Source organism: Pygocentrus nattereri, chromosome 29 (assembly GCF_015220715.1).
Source record: "Pygocentrus nattereri isolate fPygNat1 chromosome 29, fPygNat1.pri, whole genome shotgun sequence".
Taxonomy (NCBI): domain Eukaryota; kingdom Metazoa; phylum Chordata; class Actinopteri; order Characiformes; family Serrasalmidae; genus Pygocentrus; species Pygocentrus nattereri.
In genome coordinates, this window is record NC_051239.1 from 17,411,889 (window position 1) to 17,425,724 (window position 13,836).

The 13,836-nt window shown below is 37.3% G+C and overlaps 1 protein-coding gene across 1 annotated transcript; it reads left to right on the forward strand.

Moving 5' to 3' along the window:
• Positions 1–1,460: 1,460 nt before the first annotated feature.
• On the forward strand, positions 1,461–12,734 carry LOC108417033 (sialoadhesin-like). The gene is made up of 9 exons (XM_037536216.1): positions 1,461–1,505; positions 8,450–8,722; positions 8,836–9,174; positions 9,269–9,535; positions 10,220–10,468; positions 10,550–10,663; positions 11,134–11,205; positions 11,286–11,360; positions 11,930–12,734. The coding sequence occupies exons 2-9, from the start codon at positions 8,527–8,529 to the stop codon at positions 11,935–11,937; spliced, it is 1,320 nt and encodes a 439-aa protein (XP_037392113.1). The 5' UTR covers positions 1,461–1,505; positions 8,450–8,526; the 3' UTR covers positions 11,938–12,734.
• The last annotated feature ends 1,102 nt before the right edge of the window (positions 12,735–13,836 follow it).

Below are 13,836 nucleotides of genomic sequence, written 5' to 3' on the forward strand. Positions count from 1 at the left end.
GTTAGGTTCAGCGTCTGGTGTGTCTCGGGAGGTTGGAGTTACAGTGGCTGGTGCTGCCCTTAACTGTGCTCTATGCCTTGCCTGCCTTTCTCACCATCTTTTTCTTTCTTGCCGTTTCCCTCTCTCTGAGAGATCCCCTATTAGTTTTCTTTTATTCTGTTCAATGTCTCTCCTGTATTTCTCTTGCTTTTTTACCAGGTAAGCAGCCCTACGTTCTGGATCTGCATCTCTACGCTGCCTATACAGCCTCTGTCTCTCTGCTGCACTCTGTCTGGCCATACCTAGCTATGATAGCAAAATGACAAAATAAGCATTAACAGACTTAAATACTTACCAAATGTTTTATTTTTTGAATAAAATATTGATCACACTTTCATATAGTTTTTCAAGTGTTGTGATCATTCATGAAATTAACATTAGTCACTGGTGTCACAACATGTCACTGGTGTTACATGAATATGACATAACACCAGTGACGTTTTAGTTCAAATGGAGGATTTTGTGAAACGGCTGCCTCATTGGCAGTCAAGAGACCATGTGCAACTACTTAAAATCAATGAAATAAAAGACATATGGTGATATATTTGACAAAAAATCCATTTTTTAACAATTAAAGCACATAACACCAGTGACACAAAGAAGTTATGTGCTACCTGATAAACAGAATTATCATCAAATTAATAGAATAAAATGAGCAAGTATGGACTCACCTTCTCATGCCTTGAAATGCTTCTTCTTTGATGACCTGTGACCCAGGGAAGCAGTTTAACAGAGCTAAAAATATCTATGATAAAATATAATAGAAGAGTCTTGATAACACCAGTGACCAAAATCTTTGTGACAAAATATTTTTAAAATAAAATACGTATTTCTTTAATGTAGTATGATGTTAATCATGTATATAGTAAATCTGGATCTTACACTAAAAATGTTTGCTCAAGTGTTGAAAATTGGTCATGTGACAAGCTATTTTACATATGTAAAGCACCTTTGACATATGATTTAAAGAAATCATAAGGAAAATGTGGTTTTAATCTTAGGTTAACTGTGAAAATGTATATAATGACTCTTGGAATTGTCCCTAATATTTTAGGCTTTTTTTTTAGCCCTCCAACCTTTGTGACATGGTTTCCCACTCCAAATGGAGAATGACCCTGTTAATCTTTTTGAAAATTATACAAATATACAGATTTTAAAGACACTCTTCAGATTTTCATCATATTGTCATTGTTGAACAGAGAGACCAACAGCTACAGTGAACGTCCAGCCAGCTGGTCATGTGTTCATCAGAGAGAGAGTCACTCTGACATGTGAAATAGAAAGTGGAGATGACTGGAATTATGAATGGTATAAGAATAATAATCTTCTCAGAGATGCTCAAAGGAAGAAATATGAAATCTCTAATGTTGATCAGACTCATGCAGGTGATTATACCTGTAAGGGAACACAGTCAACAGGCCGAATCTACACACACACCAGTGCAGCTGTTACACTGACTGTATCAGGTGAGTTTGGCAAATTCCCCTTTAAAATGTCAGAAGTACATGTAGCTCATCTCATAAACACAGGCAGCATCAGCTGATGGTAATAATTGGCCTTTGAATGAAAACTTGAGGATATAATTTTGTCTTTAATTTCTGTAACTATAGAAAAAAAAAACATCCGTCTCGTTAGTCTCAGATCACGAGATTAGGATGATAAACTACCTCTTATATTATAAAGAGTAAAGCGGCTCTGCTGACGACATCATTTTATTCCAACAGATAAACCCAGACTGAGAGTGGATCCTCAGAGCTCAGTCTATACTGGAGACACAGTTACTCTGACCTGTGAGACGCCGTATCAGTCTGACTGGAGCTTTTTCTGGAAGAAAGACTCTCAGGATTTACAGCATCAGCTGAACACAATCAGTATAACAGTGTCTAGTCCAGGAGAAGAAGAGTACCGGTGTGCAGTGAGCAGAGGAGTCTATAATACACAGGACAGTGATCCCATCAGGATTACAGTGAGGGGTCCGTCATGTTCTCTGAGTTACTTTTTACTATTTACTAGTTTAGAATGACTGTTCAAAATATTCTAAAATTATTTCACAATATTCCATAAATCTTTGGTATAGTTTCATTAATCTTCAGGGTGAATATACATTCCAAAAGTATTTATCATCTTTGAACAGAGAGACCAACAGCTACAGTGGACGTCCAGCCAGCTGGTCATGTGTTCATCAGAGAGAGAGTCACTCTGACATGTGAAATAGAAAGTGGAGATGACTGGAATTATGAATGGTATAAGAATAATAATCTTCTCAGAGATGCTCAAAGGAAGAAATATGAAATCTCTAATGTTGATCAGACTCATGCAGGTGATTATACCTGTAAGGGAACACAGTCAACAGGCCGAATCTACACACACACCAGTGCAGCTGTTACACTGACTGTATCAGGTGAGTTTGGCAAATTCCCCTTTAAAATGTCAGAAGTACATGTAGCTCATCTCATAAACACAGGCAGCATCAGCTGCTGGTAATAATTTGGCCTTTGAATGAAAACTTGAGGATATAATTTTGTCTTTAATTTCTGTAACTATAGAAAATAAAAACATCCGTCTCGTTAGTCTCAGATCATGAGATTTGGATGATAAACTACCTCTTATATTATAAAGAGTAAAGCGGCTCTGCTGACGTCATCATTTTTTATCAACAGATAAACCCAGATTGAGAGTGGATCCTCAGAGCTCAGTCTATACTGGAGACACAGTTACTCTGAGCTGTGAGACGCCGTATCAGTCTGACTGGAGCTTTTTCTGGAAGCAAGACTCTCAGTATATAGATCATCATCACAGCACATTCAGTATAACAGAGTCTCATCCAGGAGAAAGAGAGTTTAGTTGTATAGCACTGAGTGGAGACTATCAGACAGAGGACAGTGATCCCGTCAGGATTACAGTGAGAGGTATGACATGTTTTCTGTTTACTTTTTTTTTTTTTACCAATGACTTGATTTTAGAAAGACTGTTATTTTAATATTACATTTTCAAATTTTCATTTTAATTATAAAATTATTTCACAGTTTTCTATAAATTTATAAAATAATGTGATGAGTTTTCAGAGTATTAATGGCCCATTACACTAAATCCTATAAAACTGAAGGTCCATTTAAAATAAATAAATAACTTATTATATTAATTTAATATATTATTAGTAGTAGTATTACTATTAGTATTAGTATTATTATTTATTAACAGTGATTGTTTTGATGTATTTAAATCCAGTGTAAAGTAATAAATCCAGGCTAGTAATAAGATAAATAGTTATAAATCAACATTTCTAGGGATTTTCTATTGAGAGGCATCTGTCCTGAACCCTCACCTCTACATTTACACTTGTCTACATAATATTTTCTCTTTGGTCCCATTTTAATAAAACATTCATTTGATCAATTATAAAAATAATCAGAAATGTTGTCCCTCATTTTCATGTCCTTACTGTAACAGGGGGTCCTTATTTTAGCCACGCCCCTGCATTTTAGAGCAGGCAGTGAGGCTGCATCTCTGCCCCTCATGGTGAGCAGTTTTCACTGTTTTGAGGTAAATTTGCCCCAAATCTGAAAATCCTAGTGTAACATTAGGAATCGTCAGCACTGAAACACATTTTCTAGAATGAAGTTGATTTTTGTGCTTAAATGAAAAATATTATGGTTGTATGTGTTTCCAGCTGTTCAGAGCTGAGCTTGCTAATCATATAAGAAAGCATTATTGAGTAAAATCCCCACTGAAACACTCACTATGAAAACAGCTGGTAAAGTTCTGGAAGTGTTATGGATGTTTTTCTAGTGAAAAATTGGAATTATTAATGATTTGTTTAAATAAAATAAACTATAAAGTAATTAAGCTATAGAGTCATTCAAGACTAAATGATTTCAGTCTAAATTCCACATCAGTTAAAATAATCCATTTACATTAAAACTCATCTTTGAGCAGAGAGACCAAAAGATTCCACTAAAATCAGCTGTTAATCTTTTTGAAAATCATAGAAATATACAGATTTTAAAGATGCTCTTCAGATTTTCATCATATTGTCATCTTTGAACAGAGAGACCAAAAGCTACAGTGAACGTCCAGCCAGCTGGTCATGTGTTCATCAGAGAGAGAGTCACTCTGACATGTGAAATAGAAAGTGGAGATGACTGGAATTATGAATGGTATAAGAATAATAATCTTCTCAGAGATGCTCAAAGGAAGAAATATGAAATCTCTAATGTTGATCAGACTCATGCAGGTGATTATACCTGTAAGGGAACACAGTCAACAGGCCCAATCTACACACACACCAGTGCAGCTGTTACACTGACTGTATCAGGTGAGTGTGGCGTCTTTCTCACTTTATTTCTGTCATTAAGAATTTAAAGTGCATTACAACTACAAACGCTTGAATCCGTTTCCCGTAACAGCACTTTTTGTAGTAAAATTATATCCTGGTCCTTTTACTTTTGTTCATTTTCACTGAAACACTTTTACTAAACTACTTTATCTTTAATTATATTAGAAATAAATTGAGTGTTTCGCTAATAAAAAAGCCCAGTTACATTAAACAGATTCATCAATCAAAAGAGAGCAATCAGAGCAGCTCCCAGCCTCAGAAACACGACAGATGAGTTCAGAGACGTGCAGGTTGGTGGAGAATAAGAGAGGAGAAAGTTACCAGCACACACAAAGAACTTCATCCAATTGGTCGTCCTGATTCATTTTCAAATGAACTAAGAGAACAGCGTTATTATCAGCTGTCAAACACACCTTCACAAAAACCCGCCAAGATCTCCGCTCTCCATAACTCAACTTCAGCCTGAGAGCAGCTGCCTAGTTAGCTAATCCTCGCTAAACAGAGACCGCGTTTACTGTTTTCTTCTTAAGTTGCAGTTGTAGAATAATATGACGGCTATTTATTCATCTGTGGCGTGTGTTTTACTGTAAGTGCCACTTATGGGCCCCAAAAACACCAAGAACAAAGAAGCCCAGTAGTCAGCTGTATTGTAGACAGCGCTGTGGATGCTCAATAAATGGATACAGCTACAGTCATGTGAGAGCTGATGCTGCGATGTCAGTGTTTTCAGAAAAGCTGTGATTTGCCCGTCCATGAAAACCTGGAATAGGAGATTTCAGTGATCTCCACCCTTCAGTGAACTTTTAGAACCTTCCTTTTTAGGGATTGAAGCTCCATTTTCATGTGGACGGACAGAACACAGTGCGTCCAGATACACGTGGACGAGGTCTTAGAAGACAGTTGCATTTTCTGCCTCTTACAATCCGAACGATCCCAAACGCTTTCCGGTCTGGACGCTGGAGTGGTCAGTTCATTGTTCTCAGAAATCGAGTAACTTCTTTGTTTGATGATTTCATTTTTTCAGTAACAGCTTCTTGACAGCTACACATCCTTTCAGACTCACAGTGCTGAGTGAAAGACTCTCACAGTGAAAGACTATCTATCTATCTATCTATCTATCTATCTATCTATCTATCTATCTATCTATCTATCTATCTATCTATCTATCTATCTATCTATCTATCTATCTCTTCTTTGACTTTCACCCCTGTCTTATGCAGGTGGATTATCTTAAATCTAATCCTCAAAAATACCTCTTAAATTTAGGAACAAATATAGTCAATAGCCATTATTGGAAAATAGATGAAGGGTGGTCTCTCACTGGTCTATCACTCTGTACAGTATGTCACCATATCTGATAATATACATGATTTTAAAAATGATCTAAGAGAACTCCTCAAGGTCTGTGTTGCCGGCGCCAGACCCGGGGGATGTCTCAGCCAGTAGCAAGCGATGCGCAGGCTGGACAGCACTGAGGACCTGTGGATCAGTGGAGAAACGAGACTAAAACTGTGTCTAGTTTAAGCCCAGACGAGTTTATTTCTGACCTGCACATGCCTGCGATTTCTTAACCCTCTACAGCTGCACTAATTGACAGAGAGCAAAATTCTGAGAAAGTCCCACCTCTAATTTTACTTGTTACTACGTTTAACAAACTCTGAGCACAAAGCTATCTGGGAAAAGACTAAACAGTTCAATAGTATGAAGGAAAATTAGAAGCAGAGAAGAAAAGCTTTGAAAACATTTATTATTAAAAAGATGCCTCTTCAAATGAATGTTGAAGCTAACACTAAAGCTAATCATAGCGATGTTAAGTGTTAAAGAGAACTTGTACACATTAAAGAAACAATACACAGGGTGGCAAATGATTTATCAAGCTTACTATCAGCAGCTAATTGACTTTAATATTGCTTTATAATTTTTTTTCTCAGATTAAAATGATGTTTAGTAAATACAGTAAGCTATAAGGTTTAGCTTAACCAAGAGCCAGCACATGTCTGTCTGTTAATGGTTAATTAACACTGAGCTCTCAGTGTGGTCTCCATGCTGGGGGGGAAAAAACCCCAAAAATACAAACAAACAAACTAAAAAGATAAATAAATAAGACCAGCATGACTCCCACACTTGTCTAAGCTGGTTCATGCTGGTCTGGTGCTCGATATCAGCAGAACACAACTGTTCTGGTGGTGATCAGCATATCTGAAAGCATTGCTGCTAATCCGGACACCAACATTAAAAACCATGTAAGCTTGATTTACTGGTCTATGCTCATTTTTCTAGTAGGGTGTCCACAAAGTTTAAATCACTATTTGTTTTTTGCTTTGCTGCAGTTAAAAAATCTGTTCTAGAATTTCTGATGTAACCGCTTGTGTAAAGATGATAAAACATGTTACAAGTATCAAAATAGCATCAGAACGTCATGTGCCGTGTGCACCAAAGGTCTGCAGAGAAGAAATGCTTCATTTGGTGTTTGGTCTCAGCAAGTTCAACAGACACAGGCTTCCTGTCCAAGTTTCAGCTGCACAAATCCCAACAGATGAAAAGATGGAAGGGTTCATTCCTTTCATGATGACAAACTTTCTCATGAGGCCATGAAGATTAGATATAAGATCATACACTTTCAAAAGAGACAGTCAAAGAAGAGAAACAAAAAACAAGAGTTTCCAGAACTGGAGGTTAAAAAATTCTTAAAGATCAAGAGAAAATGGGGCAACCGTGCATCATCTAACAGACCACCCAAACTGTCACCATCAGATAATCACTTAGAGCCTCCACCTGGGAGAGATCAAAGAAAATCAAGCCCCAGTTTTGCTTCAGATATGAAAAAAATCTGTTTTTGGACATCATTTATCCTGGTTATCCCTTATCCTGGATATCCTTTATCCGAAACATCCTTCACCCTGGATATCCTTTATCCTAAACATCCTTTATCCTGGATATCCTTTATCCTGAACATCCTTTATCCTGGATATCCTTTATCCTGAACATCCTTTATCCTGGATATCCTTTATCCTAAACATCCTTTATCCTGGATATCCTTTACCCTGGATATCCCTTATCCTGAACATCCTTTATCCTGGTTATCCTTTATCCTAAACATCCTTTATCCTGGATATCCTTTATCCTGAACACCCTTTATCCTGGACATCATTTATCCTGGATATCCCTTATCCTGGATATCCTTTATCCTAAACATCCTTCACCCTGGATATCCCTTATCCTGGTTATCCTTTGTCCTAAACATCATTTACCCTGGATATCCTTTATCCTGAACATCCTTTATCCTGGATATCCTTTATCCTGAACATCCTTTATCCTCGATATCCTTTATCCTAAACATCCTTTATCCTGGATATCTTTTATCCTAAACATTCTTTATCCTGGATACCCTTTATCCTAAACATCCTTTATACTGGATATCCTTTATCCTGAACATCCTTTATCCTGGATATCCTTTATCCTAAACATCCTTTATCCTGAACATCCTTTGTCCTGAACATCCCTTATCCTGGATATCCCTTATCCTGGATATCCTGTGAGAAGACAACTCAACACTCTGAAAGGATGTACAACTGTTACTAAGAAAAGGACATAAGCAAAAGAGATATTAGCACGAGGGCATTGGTGAGATGTTTTGGTGTGTTGGCTTGTTTTTGGTTGACGGCGTCATAAATGCTATCAAATACTAAGAAATTTGAACAAATCACGCAATACCTTAAAAAATATTTAATTAGGAAGAAATGAATATTACAGCAAGATAACGACCAAAATCCACACAGCTGAGAAAAAATATACACTTATCAAACAGAGATGCTGCTAGTTCTGAGTCCAGACCTCTACATCACTGAATGTGTTACCAGGATCATAGTCTGTTCATACCTGCAATCGTCTGTTAATTATATGTATTCTGCTTTTTTCTTTGATGCTATAAAATTAAAAACATAATAAATAAATGGAGGGCTGATCTCTGATGTTTGGACAGTATGGCATCAAATGATGAGCAAAATTCATTATTCAGTCTCAGAACGTCAGCTCTCATTTTAATAACAGTGTTGAACTGTGATTTACTTACAGACAGCACTAAAGCTGTGGTGTCCATAAAGCCTGATAAGCAGGTGTTTAAAGGAGAGACGGTCACTCTGAGATGTGACATGCAGGCAGGAGGAGACACTGAGTGGACTTACAGCTGGTATAAAGATGACCGTCTGTCCTCAAACAGAAGAACACAGGAGTTCACAGTCAGCTCTGTTACAGAGTCTAACGGTGGTAAATACACCTGCAGAGGACACAGAACACATGACTTTCAGAGCTCAGAGATCAGTGATGCTGTTACCCTGACTGTGTCTGGTGAGTCTGTGGGTTTGTTTTAATATTCTCATTAATTCTACTGTATGTAATGATCTCATCACTGTGTAGAAACTTGATTTAGTCTATGATATTCTCCATGTTCTCTCTGTCAGATGTAGCTCAGGCAGTATTGAGTGTGTCTCCACAGAGCTGGCTGACTGAAGGAGAGTCAGTGACTCTAAGCTGTGAGGTTACAGGCTCCTCTACAGGCTGGACATTCAGCTGGTACAGAGCTGCTCTCTACAGACAAGGCTTAGAACAAATAAGAGACGTTCATGGCAATGTTCTGTATCATGTAGAGCTCCTGTCAGACAGCAGAAGAGAAGCTGGAGGCTCCTACACTCTCAGTCCTGCTGCTCTCAATCACACAGGAGTTTATGTGTGCAGAGCAGAGAGAGGAGAACCAGCCTATCAGACACAGTACAGCACTGCGCAGACACTGTGGATCACTGGTGAGGAAATATAGAAGTGAATATTTATATATATACTTACACTTAAGAACATATCCAGCATCAGGCTCCATGTGTATCTTGTGTGGATGTTCAGGTTCATCTCCTCCAGCCTCTCTGATCATCAGTCCCAGCAGAACTCAACACTTCAGTGCTGGCTCTCTCTCACTGAGCTGTGAGGGACAGAGTGACTCTACTGGATGGAGAGTGAGGCGATACACACACAGTGGGGAGGTGTCAGATTGTTCATCACTTACAGGATCTACATGCAGCATCATCTCCCTCCACACATCCCTCACTGGAGTTTACTGGTGTCAGTCTGAGTCTGGAGGAGGAAGTGATCCTCTCAACATCACAGTACACAGTCAGTCTCTGTTACTCTTACCAATAACAGGTTCAATACAGAAATATTTGAAAAGCTATTTAATGAATTAATTGTTAAAAATGTAAATACTTCCATACTAGATTAACACTTCAGTATAGGAGGATGTTATAAAGCCCTTATTACATCTTAACAAACCTACAGCTGATCATTAACTGGCTGCTCATCACTGCTTTATTATGCAGTAACTGAAGTGATTTAAGAGCATTTTTATTTGTGTATTGTACATCATTTAGTGCCACAGCTCTCAAAATTTATTAATTTTATTTTTTAAATGTTTCACTTTTGTGTGTCTGTATTATATTTTACCTGTAAGCTGCTTTTTTGTTTACATTTTAAAGCAACTGTCAGCCCAAGAAAAGTATTAAATATTAAAAACTTCTATAATTAATCTTGTGTATAGTCAGTAAGTGAGTGATGGGTCTATATAAATGTACTTATTAATGAACTCTTTAATTAATCTTTGATTAAATACCTACGTAGTTACATTGTGTCCCATCAGAGTTGATTATTTTTATTGTTTCTTATCAAAACAGGACTTTAGTGTTTCCTTTTGATTCTTAGTGAATTACCAACCTGATCTCGAACTCTAAAGTGCAGTTTCTAGTTCAAATGTAAACCTAAGAAGTTGTTACTTCACTCTGTATCACTTTCTCTCTCCTACAGATGGTGATGTGATCCTGGACATTCCTGTCCATCCTGTGTCTGAGGGAGATTCTCTGACTCTCCGCTGTTTATTTCGCTCCACAAAGCCCTCAAACCTCACAGCTGATTTCTATAAAGATGGATCACTGCTCCAGACCCAGACGACAGGAGAGATGATCATCCGTACTGTCTCAAAGTCAGATGAAGGTCTCTACCACTGTAAACACCCAGAGAGAGGAGAGTCACCACAGAGCTGGCTCTCAGTCAGAGGTGAGAACAGTTTCGTGTTATCTGATTCATTCTGTAACTCTATAGATCACAAACTGTAATAATTCATTGTTTCTTCTGCAGCTTCAGGTTCTGGTGTAACAGCAGTAGTAATAGTCGGAGTGTCAGTGGGACTGAGTCTAATCTTGCTCCTCATCATCGTACTGGGCCTGATTTGCTGTTACAAGAAGAGCAAAGGTTTGAAGACACACTTCCTCTGTCCTGTATGAGTTTATGCAGCTGAGTAAAGACAGATTTCTGTGAGTTGTGCTGTTTGTACTGGCGCTGATATAGAAGTATAGTTTGAATCTCTTATTCAAAGATGTATCTCTGTCTCCCTCTACTGGAAATCAGCAGAACACCAACCAAAGCCAGAGTCTGTCAGGGTCTGGGGGGTCTCTCTCAGGAAACCCACCACTGCAGGCTGCTCAGTTTGCATGACTAACATAATCACTAGGATTTAGTTTTTATAGCAGTTACACTGTTTCAGTAAAAGATCTCATTCACTCTGTAATAAGCAGTGATCACATTTATGGATTACTGATTTCATATTTAACAGGAATGCGACTAAATTTCCTCTTGTTCATTAATACTTGTTTATAAGTGAGGTGTCTGTGATGATGTGAGAACACAGTGGCGTCTCTGATGAGTAACTTCTTCTGTTCCAGGTGATTCTGCAGCTCAGCCCAGTGATGACACTTACGCTGAGATTATGACTACAAACAGCTACAGAGGAAGCGGTAAGAACTGCATCTCTACAGTAACAGATATATTTTCTCTTTAACTGTCTTTGATATAATCTAAATTATTTCTGTATCAGATGAAGCAGTGAGGAGACCAAATGATGTGGCTTATTCCCAAATTGAAATGAAACATTTCAACTACCACAGTGAAGGTATGAATGACCTCATGTACTTTAATGTTCTTCAAAACATCTCAGCACCTAGTACATCTCATTGTACATCATACTTTTCCACTGAGAGAAACTAATTTAAGGTTCACAGCTGGACCTTAAAACCACTGCTGTACCTTTAAGGGAACGTTTACATTGTTCGTACCTTGATTAATGAAAATGTTCCTGCACAGAACCTTTATTTCTAACTGTGTAGTTACTGTGAGTGTAAGTCTATTTCAGAGGGTCTGAGCTCTCTCTGGTTCCTCTTTGTGTTTTAATAACATGTCCTCCTGTTTGAAACTACATTGTGAAAACTACACTTGACCTACTTTCTACCTCTAATCTGGCGACGTGTCTCAGGAGATACGCACTTTTTTAAAGTCTCTGATTAAAACCAGGAACACTATCAGACCATGTTTCCTTCATCAGCCTGTTTAGGCAACAGTCATGATTAGTTTCATTAGTTTATGTTACTGTTTAATACAAAATTACTTTAATTAATAAATTATCACCTACCACCTGTCAAACACACTAAAATATAAAAGTCATTAGGTGCTTTTCTCTTGTAGGTCTGTGAAGAAAACTGCTGCTGCTGCTGTCGCAGGACAGAAAGTAAGCATTTCCAGAAACTCCTGGTTGGGTTTTAATGAGTGCAGACAGACGAGGATCTGAACACATTTAGACTGTCAGAATCATCTTTAATATCTGTATATCTTTCAGTAACAAATGCTCTGTTAGTGTTTTATACTGATGAAGTGAGAAGAGTCACTTTTTCTCGTTGGTGTATTAATGTACTTTTCTAACTCTGACTCTGAGTTGAGGAATAATCAGATATTCTGAACTCGGCTTTGATGATAATATCTGGGTGTATTAGCTAGTAAAATGAGTTAGTTAGCCAGTAGAGTGTAATCTGAAACTGTACCCTCAATATCTGTACCATATATATCTATCAATATACCATCTGTCTCTGCTGAGGAACTTTTATTTGCTGTACAGTTTCCTCTCATCTGTTTTTGCACTGCTTATAGCTCAGTTATTTTATTTTATTAGATTGTTATTTTGCAGGACGTGCTACACTGCAGTCTTCTTAAATGGAGTTTAATACTCTCTGTTATGAGTAATAATACACTGTACACCTACAGACAGTATTTATCATAGCAATATTAAATGTAATATTAAGACATGCTAGCACAATGTCAGACATAATAATGTAAGACAGTCACACAAAGAGTTTTGATGCTTAATGTACTTGAATTTTTTTCATTTTAGATATTTTATTTTGTCCTTATGTCTAACCAAACTAAATCATATTCATATATATAATGATGAAATACAGTGTGGTCATTTGTTCTGATCTTCTCATTCTTAGTGTTTTCTAACCTGTTGATCTTTTATAAAGTTTAAAGTTAAAGTTTCATTTATATTCATGTTATGTTTTATGAAATTAAACATTATTTAGTTTTCTTTAATTATCTTAAGAAATCAATCAGTGTAATAAAAGCTGTATTTTTATTCATTTTGCTAATGTCTGGAATTAACACAAATAAACATTTTCTAAGCACAGCACCCCTTATGTTCTGTTCTTTATTTAGAGACAGATATTAGTTTTGATCAAGCATTAATTTTCCCAGGGGAAACTTCAAGCCTTCTTGGCCCTCAGAAAAGGCCTAATGATTTCTGGGAACTGAAAAGTGTTACAGTTGTTGTGTTTAAACTCTGTAAGTATGATAGTAATTCTCTTATTTTAATGTTGAGGTTTGCTCAGAAACAAAGGGTTAAAATCTTAAAACAGAAAATTACATTTTGTTCTCTATTATGAAAGTTCTGTCTAAGCCCAGCTCATCACACAGCATTTTACCATCACTGCATTAAACTAAACCCAGAACCAGACCACAAAACCCATAATAGCTCACACACAGCTTGACATGTACACAGAGGAACCTGCTCGTGGACCCTAGGGCTACTGGTAGTCATGGACCCTATAAGCCGGTTAAAATTCCATGAAAGTTGAGTTCCCTCTTAACTGATGTGGACAAATTACACCAGATTTAGTATCAAACACCAGATAAAATGCAGCATCACAAACTCGAGACCTTTGTTTTTAATGAAGGTGGTCACACCACCATGAGAATTCTCAGCTATTCATCACCTCACTATTACTGCATTAACACAAACCACCGACCACATCACTAAAAGCCATAATCGATTATACGAGGCTTGATGTTTGTAGTTAATATAAAGTGTGAATCATCTATTTTAACCTCAGCTAACTTTACTAGATTGGCCTGTAATCTATTGTTTGATCTTATAACATGAGGGGAAACGATTATCTTATAAGAACATTACACCAACGTCTTGGACATATCAGTCAGTCAGTTCTCATAGTCAGAGCTCTGGTTAATGGAGAAACAGGCAGATGAAACAGTGACTTTAACAATGATCAGATAATTATGGGAAAGACTTCAGTCCTCAATCA

Coding starts and splice junctions, on each gene's coding strand:
- LOC108417033 (XM_037536216.1), top strand. CDS start 8,527: ATGCAGGCAGGAGGAGACACTGAGTGGACTTACAGCTGGTATAAAGAT. Junction 9,175..9,268: donor GCAGACACTGTGGATCACTG/GTGAGGAAATAT, acceptor GTGGATGTTCAG/GTTCATCTCCTCCAGCCTCT. Junction 11,206..11,285: donor AAACAGCTACAGAGGAAGCG/GTAAGAACTGCA, acceptor TTTCTGTATCAG/ATGAAGCAGTGAGGAGACCA.